Raw genomic sequence first — 12,955 nt, forward strand, 5'->3', positions numbered from 1 at the left:
TTACCCACTCCTTGCCTTTAACAGTAAATATGCTTGGGGTTAACTACAACTAAATAATGGCTGAAAGATCCAGTCAGAAAAGCGGTTTTGATTAGTCAGAAAAGAAATGGTGCAGGAGCAGCATATCAATGTAATTTAACCTGCAAAATGCCTCCACTCTTCTAGTTTCTCAGACCTCAATTTAGAGTGCCCATCAATCTCAACACGAAGACATCAGGGTCTGAATTAAACATTCTGGCTGGTATCCTCAACTGTGTTAAGGGGAATCACAAGTTAAAGCCCCTGGAATGGGGAATAACAGCCTGGACCTGGAGTTATTTGCCTATTTTGCTCAGGTTTTCCACATTTGCAGTTAGGAGGGTTTAATGCAGAAATGTATCACTTGCTTTAACACGTGATAAATATTTTGGGGTGGAGGGGCACAGGGCTGAGCAGTCAGGTGGGTAGTGGAAATGGTGTCAGCATAGGCTGTATGTTCTCTTGTCCTGCTGTAGTACTTTGGGAGTGGGGTGCAATTACGCAAGTCAAGCCAGATCACGTGCATTAATTACTCCACAGATTTTTCAAGCCATCTGCAAATCAAAATTGGCCTTGAAAGCAGTCGCAAGAGTAGGATCTGAAGTCGGCCTCCTGTGACACAGCAGGGCAAGTAACTGCTAACTCCACCTGGACTGCCAAGAAATTTGCCTCCTACTATTGATTATTTGCGGCACAGGAACCCACCACTACCAAGCAAAATAACACTATTATTGGCAAACTAATGTCCGTGCTTTCAAATGATGACCACAACTCTCTAGACCTACCTCGGACAGAGGAAGAGATTTTAGAGGCTCTCAATACTATGCCATCTTGGAAAACTCCTAACAAATTCCTGCTTAATTTCTTTTTTTTTTTAAATTTATGCATTGCTTATAACTCATTAAGTTACAACCTAGAAATGGGAAGGGCAGATCACAAAGTAAGTACACAATACCTCAGTTAAATTCACTTATATATCCAACAAATGGCAAGCAAAGTCCAAAAGTCCAAGAGACCGTGTGTGGCACAAAAATGAAATTTTTTTCATTTCACTGTTTTAACAAGAAGCACAGCCGGAGCCAACAAGTTTCATCCAAAAGAGTAAACTGGACTTTTTAGAGCTCAAAGTCAATTACTTTCCAGTATTCCAAACCCAGTGTTGTGTAATTACTTTGTTGTGTGTCCCTCTCATCTCTAGCCCCTTCTGTGCCGCGGACGTAGTGGTTACGTCCTGCGGCACAGTGCTCCTGTGCCGAGGACGTAACCATTAGGTCCTCGGCCCGGAGCCCGAAGGGAGCGCTAGCGCTCCCTCCTGGGGTTCCCCCGCACCCCCCCCAAGGAGGGGACGGAAGGGGAAGACTTCCCCTTCCACCCCCACCCCCCTGTAATGACATCAGCGCGCTGACATCATTACACACTGCCGGTCACACTGGAAGCCATTTGCTTCCAGTGCGAGTACGGAGAAACAGGTGGGTTTCTCCTCCGGCGGGTGGGGGGTTTGGGACAAAGAGGCACCGGGGGAAAGGAAAGGCTTTGAGCATTCCTGCTGTCCAATCGCATTGCGATCGGGCAGCAGGAATGCCCACTAGACGCCAGGGATTTTCTTTTTTTATTTATTGCATAGTGATGTGTGTGTCGGGAGCGGCCCCTTGGGCAAAGGTCGCTCCCATTTGGGGGGCATGTTTGTGTGGCCATTTCTGCCCACCTTGGGGGCAGATCGGCCTAATATTTTTAGGCCGATCTGCCCCCAAGGGGTGCAGAAACCACTAGACGCCAGGGATTTTCGTTTTTGCATTACTTATGTTGTTTTTTTGTGCTGAGGAGAGGCCCCTTGGGCAAGGGTCGCTCCCATGTGGGGGGCATGTTTGTTGTGGCCATTTCTGCCCCCCTTGGGGGCAGATCGGCCTATTATTTTTAGGCTGATCTGCCCCAAAGGGGGCAGAAACCACTATAACGCCAGGGATTTTTTAAATATGTTTATTTTTGTTGGGGGGGGGGGGGGGGGCATTGGGCAAGGGGTGCCCCCCCCCCCCAAGGGGGGCATTGAACTGTTGGCCATTTCTGCCCCCCTTGGGGGCAGATGGGCCTATTTATTTAGGCCCAGGGCAGAAGCCACTTAGACACCAGGGATAGTGTGTGTGTGTGTGTGTTAGTGAGGGGGGGAGGGGGGGGGCACCTGTACCAAGGCCATTTCTGCCCCCCTTTGGGAACAGATCAGCCTATTATTTTTAGGCTGATCTTCCCCCAAGGGGGCAGAAACCACTATAACGTCAGGGATTTTTTTGTATATGTTTATTTATGTGGAGGGCGTCCCCTCGGGCAAGGGGCGCCCCCCCAAGGGGGGCACTGAACTGTTGGCCATTTCTGCCCCCCTGGGGGGCAGATGGGCCTATTTCTTTTAGGCTCATCTGCCCCCAAGGGGGGCAGAAGCCACGTAGGCACCAGGGAGTGTGTGTGTGTGTGTTTTTTTTGTTTGGGGGGGGCCCATTGGGCAAGGGTCTCTCCCCCTGGGAACACACTACTAAAGGTATTTTCTGCCTTCCTTGGGGCAGATAGGCCTATTTTTTAGTAGGCCCCTCTGCCCCTATGGCAGAATCCACTTAGGCACCAATTTCTAAATGCTTGATGGTGGGATGTTTGTCAACTGACGAAGTATTTGCATTTGTCATAATTTTTTCCTCCTTTTTGTTCTAGTTCAAAGCTTTTTCTTTCTTTGCTGTGGCTCCTTGCGGTTTTGGTGGTGGCTGACCTGCGGGTTGCATAGTTGCATGTTTTAGGTAAGTAAAAACAATTTACTCCAAAGGAGTATTGTTGCCATGCATGAATGACATGTTTGTAGGTGGTGTACTAAATGCAGGTTTGTGTGAAATTGTCCTTAGATTTGTGCACAATGATATTTGTGTTGTCTTATTTCTAATTTGCTTTTCTTTCTTTCTTTTTAGAGGGACATCATTGGTGATTGCTGTGTCTGTGCAGAGTAGTTGCTGGTGATTCAAGCTTTTTAAGGCAAGTAAGCGGTATAGTTTTTGAGTCTATAACTCTTACTAATAAAGCTACACTTTATTACTTATCTTACACAGTGCTGGTTGTTGGTGGTGCATTTGTCTAGTTAATTTTCGTAGGAAAGATCATGGCTAGCCGCGGGATGACCGCTCAGCACGTGGTTGGTATGCTTTTTGAATCATTGTCTGATCATGCATGATTATAAGACGGACTCTGCATCTGAGGCAGAGGAGGAAGTGAGAGATTCTGGCAGTGAAGTTTCTGTTGGAGAGGAATCTTCTGATGAGGAAGCCACACTCAGTGCAGAGGAAGGGCCTGTTTCAGAGGAGGACACTGATGTGCCATTAGTGCAGCAACCTGGGGCTGAAAGGTTTCCCGTTAGAAGACCTGAACTCTGGGTTGCCCCAACATGGAGCAGCCAGAGTTGCCTGCCTTTACTGGACTCCCGGGGTGTAGAGTCAATACAGAGAACTTTTTGCCTGTCAATTTCTTTGAGTTATTTGTGGATGATGTGTTTTTGGAAGAGATTGTTGAGCAGACTAATTTGTATGCGGGGCAGTATTTGAGGGACAACGCTGCTAGACGTAGGCCGCACTCTAGAGCTGCCCAGTGGATTCCCACAAATTTGGAGGAGATGAAAAGGTTTTTAGGTTTGACTCTTTTGATGGGGTTGATAAGGAAGCCGTCACTGGCTTCTTATTGGTCTACTAGTCCCTTGATGGCAACAGCTATATTTCCTGCAACAATGAGTCGTAATCGGTATTTGCTTCTTCTTAGGATGCTGCATTTTATTGACAATACATTAGCCTGGCAACGAGATCACCCTGATTCTGACCGTCTTTTTAAGATTAGGCCTGTCCTTGATCATTTTGTAGATCGGTTTTCAGAGGTCTATGTTCCAGGCAAAGAAATAGCTGTGGACTAGTCTTTGGTCCTCTTCAAGGGTCGTTTGGTTTTTAGGCAGTGCATTCCTAGCAAGAGGGCACGATGTGGAATTAAATTGTATATGCTGTCTGAAAGTAGTACAGGATATGTGTATAATTTCCGTGTCTACACTGGTAGGGATTCCAGTATTGACCCCTGTGGTTGTCCTCCCACTTTTGGAGTTACTGAGAAAAGTGTGTGGGAACTTGGTAGACGACTGTTCAACAAAGGTCACCATTTGTATGTAGATAACTTTTACACTGGAGTGCAGTTGTTCAAGGAATTGTTTAGAGTGGACGCTGTTGCTTGTGGCACAATTCGTTGTAACCGGAAAGGCTATCCAAGGAAGCTTGTCTGTAAAAAACTTTAGAAGGGACAGTGCAGTGCCTTGCGGAATGATGAGCTACTACCTTTGAAGTTTTCAGACAAGAGGGATGTCTACATGCTAAGTACTATCCATGATGAGAGTACTTCCCCCGTGACTGTTTGGGGCCAGTTTGCTGAAGTGTGCAAACCTGTGTGCATTTTAGATTATAATAAGCACATGGGAGGTGTAGATAGAGTTGATCAAAGGTTGGAACCTTATACTGCTATTCGTAAGTCTTACGTTTGGTATAAGAAGTTAGCAATTCACCTCTTCCCCTTAGCAACTTTTAATGCTTTTATTGTGTTTAAGGATAGGTCTCTAGAGTCAAAGATGACATTTGTGAAATTTCAGGAGTCAATGACAGAGAGCCTTATTGTGGTGGAACAGGCCAGAGTTCCTAGAGAAGCAGTGGTGGAGGATGTGGCTAGATTAAAAGATCGCAACTTTGCTGAGCACATTCCTCCCACACCTAAAAAAGACTTTCCAGCTAAGAAATGTAGTGTGTTTTCAAAGAGGTATCCGGAGTGAGACTCTAATGTACTGCCCAGATTGTCCTTCAAAACCTGGGCTGTGTGTGGGTGGTTGTTTTAAGAATTACCACACCCAGAAGAATTACTGGGAACAACCATGAGTGTAAACTGTCTGTTTTGTATTTTCATGTGTTCAGTTTCATAGTTAGCATTTCTGTCATGTACTTAGTTAGAGCTTTTGTGTTTGTAGTTTTGTAATTATTCCTAATTAGTTAGTGGTTTCTTTGTTTAAAAAAAAAAAAAAAAAAAAGGGATGCCATTGTGTGTGGAGTGGGGCTTGGCTGATGGTGTACATAGTGTACATATTGACTTACTGTTGGCTACTTCAACACACTGCCAGCCAAACACTAGTCCACACACTCCCATCAGCTGGTGTGATTGCTGTATCAGGCATGTGGGCGTATGTAAGTGATGGGCCCTTTAGTGGCGATGTCTGTCGATGCGAGTGTTGTAATGTGCTGAGCCCGTGGCTGGCGGCGTGAATGGTCTTGTGCATGTCATGTATGAAAGGTGTGTGAATGGACTGTAAAGTGGTTGGTGCCTTGCCGTGGCTTTACAGCTCACGAGCTGTGAGTCATTGGTTCCGTTTTTTGGACTTTCAGTTATTAACAGTGCATTTTATTTTTTGTGAAGTCTCTTGTTAATAAAATTTGATCCACTGAACTGGGGGGTGGCACCTATGGTTTTGGTCCTGAGTGCAGCCTTCATCTAGGGAAACCTAACAAACTCAGACATGTTTTAAAAATAGACACCCCAAGGAGTCCAAGGAGTTGTGGCTTGCCTGGATCCCCCAACATTTTCTTACCCAGACTCCTCGGCAAACCTCAAAATTTGCATTAAAAAATCATATTTTCCTCACTTTTTTTGTAGGATCACCGCTGACGCACAAATTTCCTACCACCCAGCGTTCCCCTCAGTCCCCCAAGTAAAATGATACCTCACTTGCATGGGACTCCAAAGCAGAGTCAGCCTAAAGGATGTATAAAAGAAAAATATGTTCTTATCAACTCGCTGTGCTAGCCCCTCAATCTCTACAAGTTTTTGGCCTTTTTCTGTTGCAGGCACCTGGCCCACCCGCACAAGTGAGGTACCATTTTTATCGGGAGACGTGGGGGAACGCTGGGTGGAAGGAAATTTGTGGATCCTCTCAGATTCCAGAACTTTCTGACGCCAAAATATGAGGAAAAAGTGTTTTTTGTTGAGGTTTGCAAAGGATTCTGGGTAACAGAACCTGGTCAGAGCCCCCCAAGCTACCCCATCTTGGATTCCCCTAGGTGTCTAGTTTTCAAAAATGCACTGGTTTGCTAGGTTTCCCCAGGAGCCGGCTGAGCTACAGGCCAAAATCCACAGGTAGGCACTTTGTAAAAAACACCTCTGTTTTCTGTGAAAAAATGTGATGTGTCCTCGTTGTGTTTTGGGCCATTTCCTTTTGTGGGCGGTAGGCCTACCCACGCAAGTGAGGTACCATTTATATCGGGAGACGTAGGGGAACACAGAATAGCAAAACAAGTGTTATTGCCCCTTGTCTTTCTCTAAATTCTTTTCTTCCAAATGTAAGGCAGTGTGTAAAAAGACGTCTATTTGACAAATGTCCTGTAATTCACATGCTAGTATGGGCCCCCCGGAATTCAGAGATGTGCAAGTAACCACTGCTTCTCAACACCTTATCTTGTGGCCATTTTGGAAATACAAAGGTTTTCTTGATACCTATTTTTCACTTTTTATATTTCCGCAAATGAATTGCTGTATACCCAGTATAGAATAAAAACCAATTGCAAGGTGAAGCTCATTTATTGGCTCTGGGTACCTAGAGTTCTTGATGAACCTACAAGCCCTATATATCCCCGCAACCATAAGAGTCCAGCTGGCGTAACGGTATATTGCTTTCAAAAATCTGACATCGCAGGAAAAAGTTACAGAGTAAAACGTGGAGAAAAATGGCTGTTTTTTTCACCTCAATTTCAATATTTGTTTTATTTCAGCTGTTATTTTCTGTAGGAAACACTTGTAGGATCTACATAAATGACCCCTTGCTGAATTCAGAATTTTGTCTACTTTTCAGAAATGTTTAGCGTTCTGGGATCCAGCATTGGTTTCTCACCCATTTTGGTCACTAACTGGAAGGAGGCTGAAAGCAAAAAAATACTAAGAATGGGGTATGTCCCAGTAAAATGTCAAAATTGTATTGAGAAATTGGGTTTTCCAGTTCAAGTCTGCCTGTTCCTGAAAGCTGGTGATCTTGCCACCGCAAACCCTTTGTTGATGCCATTTTCAGGGAAAAAACCACGAGCTGCTTTCTGCAGCCCCTTTTTCCAATTGTTTTGAAAAAAACAAAATGTTCACTGTATTTTGGCTAATTTCTTGGTCTCCTTCAGGGAAACCCACAAAGTCTGAGTACCTCTAGAATCCCTGGGATGTTGGAAAAAAAGGACGCAAATTTGGCGTGGGTAGCTTATGTGAAGGAAAAGTTATGAGGGCCTAAGCGCGAACTGCCCCAAATAGCTAAAAAAAAAAAAAAAAAGGCTCGGCACAGGAGGGGGAAAAGGCCTGGCAGCGAAGGGGCTAGTTTGCAACTTTAGCTATTTCTTGTGTTTTAGAATGGTTAACCCAGCGAACTGGGAACCCATCTGTCTGGAACGACTGAGTGGGGTGACACATTTAACAACTATTCAAAGCTATAAGCTGCAAGAAGATTCGCTAATAACTCCTTTCTTACTGGTGGTGTAAGAAGAGGCATTATCTATAGGCTCCAAACCATATGATTTTATTGGTGTAACAATCTTGGTCATTTTAAAACCTAGGAACACCCTAACTTACTGCGCTTCCTAAAGGTCTATTTCATTAATTAACATTGAAACAAATATATGGACTAAAATACTCGCCAACAGATTGATGGATGTAATCACCAGTCTTATAGAGATCAAAATGGCTTTGTGCTCGAGGATGGTACATGCCACTGCCCTGGTGCTTCCACAAAGTGCTGGCTCATTCGGAGCCCTGGACGCAACACTGGACCTTGGCCGACTTAAAAAAGCATTTAAATGGCCATCTGTGTTTTGAACATTTACACAGAAGAACTTTGGTCCTTTCTTTAGGAAGCATATAAATAGGATATATTCTTCATGCGAGCCACAGGTCAGTCAATGGACTTCTCCCCCTTCAGTCTAAAAGAGGCACGAGACAAGATTGTCTCATCTTGCCTCTCCTTTTTGTTTTGACCACTGAATCACTGGTAGAGTGGATTAGAAGCGATAAATAAATTAGTGGCTTTAATTGAGCTATCCATCATGAGGAGGGAATTGTGCTCTATGCAGACAATATGCTGATGTATGTCCAAAATCCTTTAAACGCCATGCCTAAACTAACCCAAATGTTAAAGAACTACAGAAACAACTCCAGCCTGAGAGTTAATTTAGAAAAATCAACATTTGTGTCAGTCGTGGGTACATATGTTAAACACCAGCGAAGGCTAATCTTCAAAGGGCATCTGACAAGAAACTTGGCATGTTCAAAACATGTAATGGAAAGGTGCATGGGAATGTAATATAGTTCAGGTATTTCAGAAAATCAAACAGGACATGGAACTCTCCACCAATCGCTAGAAATGGCAGCTACACACTTTTTTAAATTATATATTTCTCGTCTCTCATATGCACTACTAACCTTTCCCTATGATAATCCACAAGACTCCGTCCAGTCACTACAGTCATCAATCACGTGTACTAATCGCTCGCAGTTGACCCTGAATATTTTTTCAAAATGTGTCCTACCTGCATCTGAAGGGGGAAGACCTGGCGAAAGTCAAAATGTATTAATGGCCGTACCAAATCATATCCATTTAAAACTATTTAGCTGCAGACCATGATGACTTCTGCATTAGGTCTGCACACAAATTCCTTGATAAATATGGAGTTCTAACCTTACTGTATGGCATGTGGGGCAACAGGTCCTACCTGTGGCCACTAGAATTTCACTGCTGGTTTTGCACTGATCATTGTAGTCAATTGGGTAAGAGGATACTGTGACGGCAGAGAGCTCACTCTAGTAAGGTCTATGGCCACTACATATTACGGGCTGGATGGATTTGGCACTTGGGACCTCTCTGGTATCTCTAAACAGGGAGATGTCTGGGGCAGGAGTAATATTAAGTCCCTAGAGCAACTTGCAGCAGACTTCTTATTTAATAAGTCACAATTCTACAATTACTTACAAATTTGCTACGCACTTTAAGTTCAAACAAGTTGCCTGGACAAGCTGCCAGAATTTAACCCCCTTGAGCCGAATATCACTAAATCAGAACTGGGAAGGAGGGGAATTGTGTACAGAATGGAAACACGACCTAGGTCCACTAGAGAATGATAACTGGAACCAGGACAAAAGAACCCTTAAGTACTTGCACCATCAATGTGCCTATCTGTGTGACTATTATATCTAAAAAATACTTCCACCAACTCCTCTACAGTTGATGGAGAAACTGGACAGACAGAGGGAGGCATGACTACTGGTTGCTATAGGTATGTTAATTGTTAAGAGAGATATTGTTTGCTACCTCTAACAGGATAAGGTACCCCACATTATCAAATTAATTTGTGGCATAGACTACTGAAGAGTTTTAGGCCAGAGGATGTCCCAAGAATCGTCATAAATCTGGGGGCTGCGGTGGGATTACAACCAAGGACTTAATCCAAGTGCCATACAATTACTAGTAATATATTATTATGATGTACGAGTTGTAACAATGTCTTCTACTGGTCTGTGAATATTTCCTATTAAGATTGCATCTGCTGTATGAGGTTTGTATGAGGTTTTACATTGTCTTACTAAACCAACTAAAGAGTTGTAAAAAATAAATAATAATAATAATAAAAGATTAATGTGGGGAAATAGAACTTTCCAGTCACAAGTGGTTTTGTAGGATAACTCAGTAAGGACATCACATCTCTGGTCATGAATGATCGCAACATAACTTGAAGAGTGACATACGTGGATCAATTTCCCTCTGAGTGATCTAACTTTAAATCTTAATTAATGATTTTACAGATGTCAAATTGACTTTATGGCCAATATCTATTTGATGAGATTTGAAAATGTATAATCAATATCTTACCAAAGGAATGATAAAACTCTGTGTCAATTCTAGGAAATATCGGCGAAGTATTGCATTTTGAGCTTCAGAAGGGCGCTTTTGTTGGACACCCTGGAAGAAAAAAAAAGTCAGCACCTTTTACTCAATATAACATAATATACTTTCTAATATTAGTTAAAGTTTGTTAAAATTTACAGGGTCAAACAGTGAGGATACTTAAACATTTGCAATGTATTTTCAAACATTCACAACCCTTGTGAATTAACACCTACACCGGTAAGACTAAAGTGTGACAGAGCCTCAAACACCCACATTCTTCAGAGATAAAGAAAAAGGGATGTCTTTGTAACGAAAATGATTCAATGTTAAGATAAACAGAGAATAAAAAAAAAGCAATGATAAGTTTGTTCTAACTCTAGGTACCAAAACCACAAGATCAGTTTAGGACTCAAAGGCGCAAACAAGCGAAAGCTAGGATAGTCACATTTTCCATTGAATATTCTGGGGGCATAGATATTAGGAATACTACAAACCGCAGGTATACACCATTTTGGACTTCCAAACCTTTTTTGAGTGCCCCCAATTCTTCCAGTCTCTGTGCCTTTACCCAACTTCAGTACCATTACCACTGTTTACTGGAGTCTCCCTTTAAACTGATAATGTATTCACTACTTCACAAGATTAATCGTCAACTGATTCCAATTTCACTGATCAAGTGACATTCTGAATTCAACAAAACAAAATAAAGCTCGAATTCTCTTTAATACTATGATGGCCAAAACGTGCTGAAACAATATAATAATGGCAATTAGACTCCACTCCTCTGAAACAAAATTAAAAAATGGGTACAAAACGTAATTCAGCTCCCCAGGACTCAGATAAGCTAATAGGCTCTGGGCAAATATCTCACTGCCAGGGACCAGCAAAGTTAAACGTTTTTAGCTGAGGTATAGCCAGGGCCCTTGTCTTGCATGAAGATCAATATCCAACATTCAAGAATGTAATAATGTAAGACTGGGGCAGCAGGTGATCATCAGATCACTGTCAGAATCATTTCATCACAGGCACAATATCTGCGGCGTGGGCCGCTGAGCACCAGAGGAGCTCTGCCCCCACAGAGCATGAGGAGCCTCATGACGAGCCCCCACAATGCAGCCCTAGTGCCAACGGGATGACTCGCACAGCATGCCGCTACAAAGACTGCAATTATCGCCACTGGCACCTCGCCCTGAAGTGATCACTAAGCTGGCAACGTGACAATCAGCTGACAACCCCTGCACTTCAGCAGTGGCTGCTGCAGCCGGGAATGTTCGATCTCTTTCTCAACACGTAAACCAAGTTATCTGTGCAAGCGCTGTAGTCCTGTTTACATTTCACGTTTTACATTTTTACACATCTTGCATAATGTGAGTGTATATTCTTTTTCTAGATGTGTGACTGTAGTTTATATCCATGCAATCTGAGATTCCTGTTTAGTGCCAAAACTGAACTGAGTCTTCTGCCCTGGTACATTCAGGATATGGGTGGAAGCACAAGAGGGAGCATGACTGAAAGATCTAGACTTGAGGGTCAAGACAATAAGAGCTGCAGAAGGTGTCTATCAGTGACTCATTAAGCTGCCAGATTACACACTCATCAAATTATTCTCCCAAAAGAGTAGTTAGAACAACGATAAACTCCTTCCCTTGAGGTAACCATCATCAACGTCGCAGTCCCTATTTGCCTTTCACATTTTAGTTCATTTTTCAATCCCTAAGAGTACATGCTTTCTCCAGATGGTGTGCTTCAGTATTTTTTCATGCAACATGAGTCTTGTAAGGCGCATAATGTGAATAAAGTCGCCTCTAGGTGTCTGGCTAAGATCATGTTATGGATGAGTGTGTGTTCACTTACTTAAACACAAAAAGGTACAGTAGCACAAGAGAAACAAAGACTTCTCCTACTTGGAGATACACGTCCGAGCCCTATTTGGACATTTGGTGTAGGACGCTGGCTTGGTGTGTGGTGAGCACCTACGGTGTTATCACCTTATACCAGGTCCAGGTATCCCCTATTAGTGAGGTGTAGACAGTGTCTAGGAAGACCGGGCTCTCTAGAGGTAGCTGTGGATGAGCAACCAAGACTTATCTAGGAGACATGCAAAGCTAATGCCTTACCACTAGTCACACAGCACTTACACACATGAAAGAGCCACACAAAATGAAGGTATGTTATTACAGTAACACAAATACTAAAATATTGAATAGACAATACTTCAAAAGAAGATAAGTAAACACACTATTATGTACACATTAGAAGTCGGCGATTAGCATTGAAAGCAATAGCAAATAGTAAAAACAATGGTAAATAGTGAAGGCCCTGGTGGAGACCAAACCATATACTAAGTAAGAGGAATGAGAAAAGCAGTCTTCCACCCAAGGAAGTGGGATCAGTAGAAGAGAGCAGGAGGAACTAGAAACCTCAAAAGGTAAGTACCAGGGTGTCCCGCAGCGACCAAGAGAGAAGAGGTAAGTACCTGTTTTTTCCCCAAACCAACAGGAGAACTTTGGAAAAGGACTGTGCAAGACACAGCGAAAACTAGAAGGAACCAAAAGTGGATCCTGACAGAAGAGTACCTGCAAAAGAAGGGGACCAAGTCCAGTTCAAGGTGGTGTGTCCGGCTGCGGCAGGAGCCGCTACCCACCCTTCTGTGGATGCAGGACCAGGTCAACAGTGGATGAAAAAAGTCAGCAGTGCAGCACAGGAGCAGAAGAGGAGTTCCAGAAGTGAAACAAGTGATGTCCCACGTCAGCGGTCATGATGCAGTCAGTCAGGGGTGCTGGAAAACCAGCAACAAGGCTTGGCAAATGCAAGAGTCGGAGAAGAGGGTTTTGCAAGGCTGAAGAGGACCAGCAAGGCCCATGGGACTTGACCAAAGGAGGGGAGTCAGAGTTGACCCTCAGCAACTGGGAGAGTCACAAGAAGAGGAGGCAGCCCCCTCCACAGGCGACCCACGGGCAGCAGGCACAGGAGTTGCAGTGAAGCCCA

At 43.6% G+C, this 12,955-nt stretch overlaps 1 protein-coding gene across 1 annotated transcript in view; it reads right to left on the reverse strand.

Annotated features, from left to right (window-relative positions):
• Positions 1-12,955, reverse strand: part of DENND6A (DENN domain containing 6A) — a 292,813-nt gene that overhangs the window by 45,887 nt on the left and 233,971 nt on the right. The window contains exon 15 of the mRNA XM_069206473.1: positions 9,950-10,039. Within this exon, the coding sequence (XP_069062574.1) occupies positions 9,950-10,039 (90 nt within the window). The remainder of the gene's footprint in view (positions 1-9,949; positions 10,040-12,955) is intronic.

The sequence above is a fragment of the Pleurodeles waltl genome, chromosome 9 (assembly GCF_031143425.1).
Source record: "Pleurodeles waltl isolate 20211129_DDA chromosome 9, aPleWal1.hap1.20221129, whole genome shotgun sequence".
NCBI classification, from domain to species: domain Eukaryota; kingdom Metazoa; phylum Chordata; class Amphibia; order Caudata; family Salamandridae; genus Pleurodeles; species Pleurodeles waltl.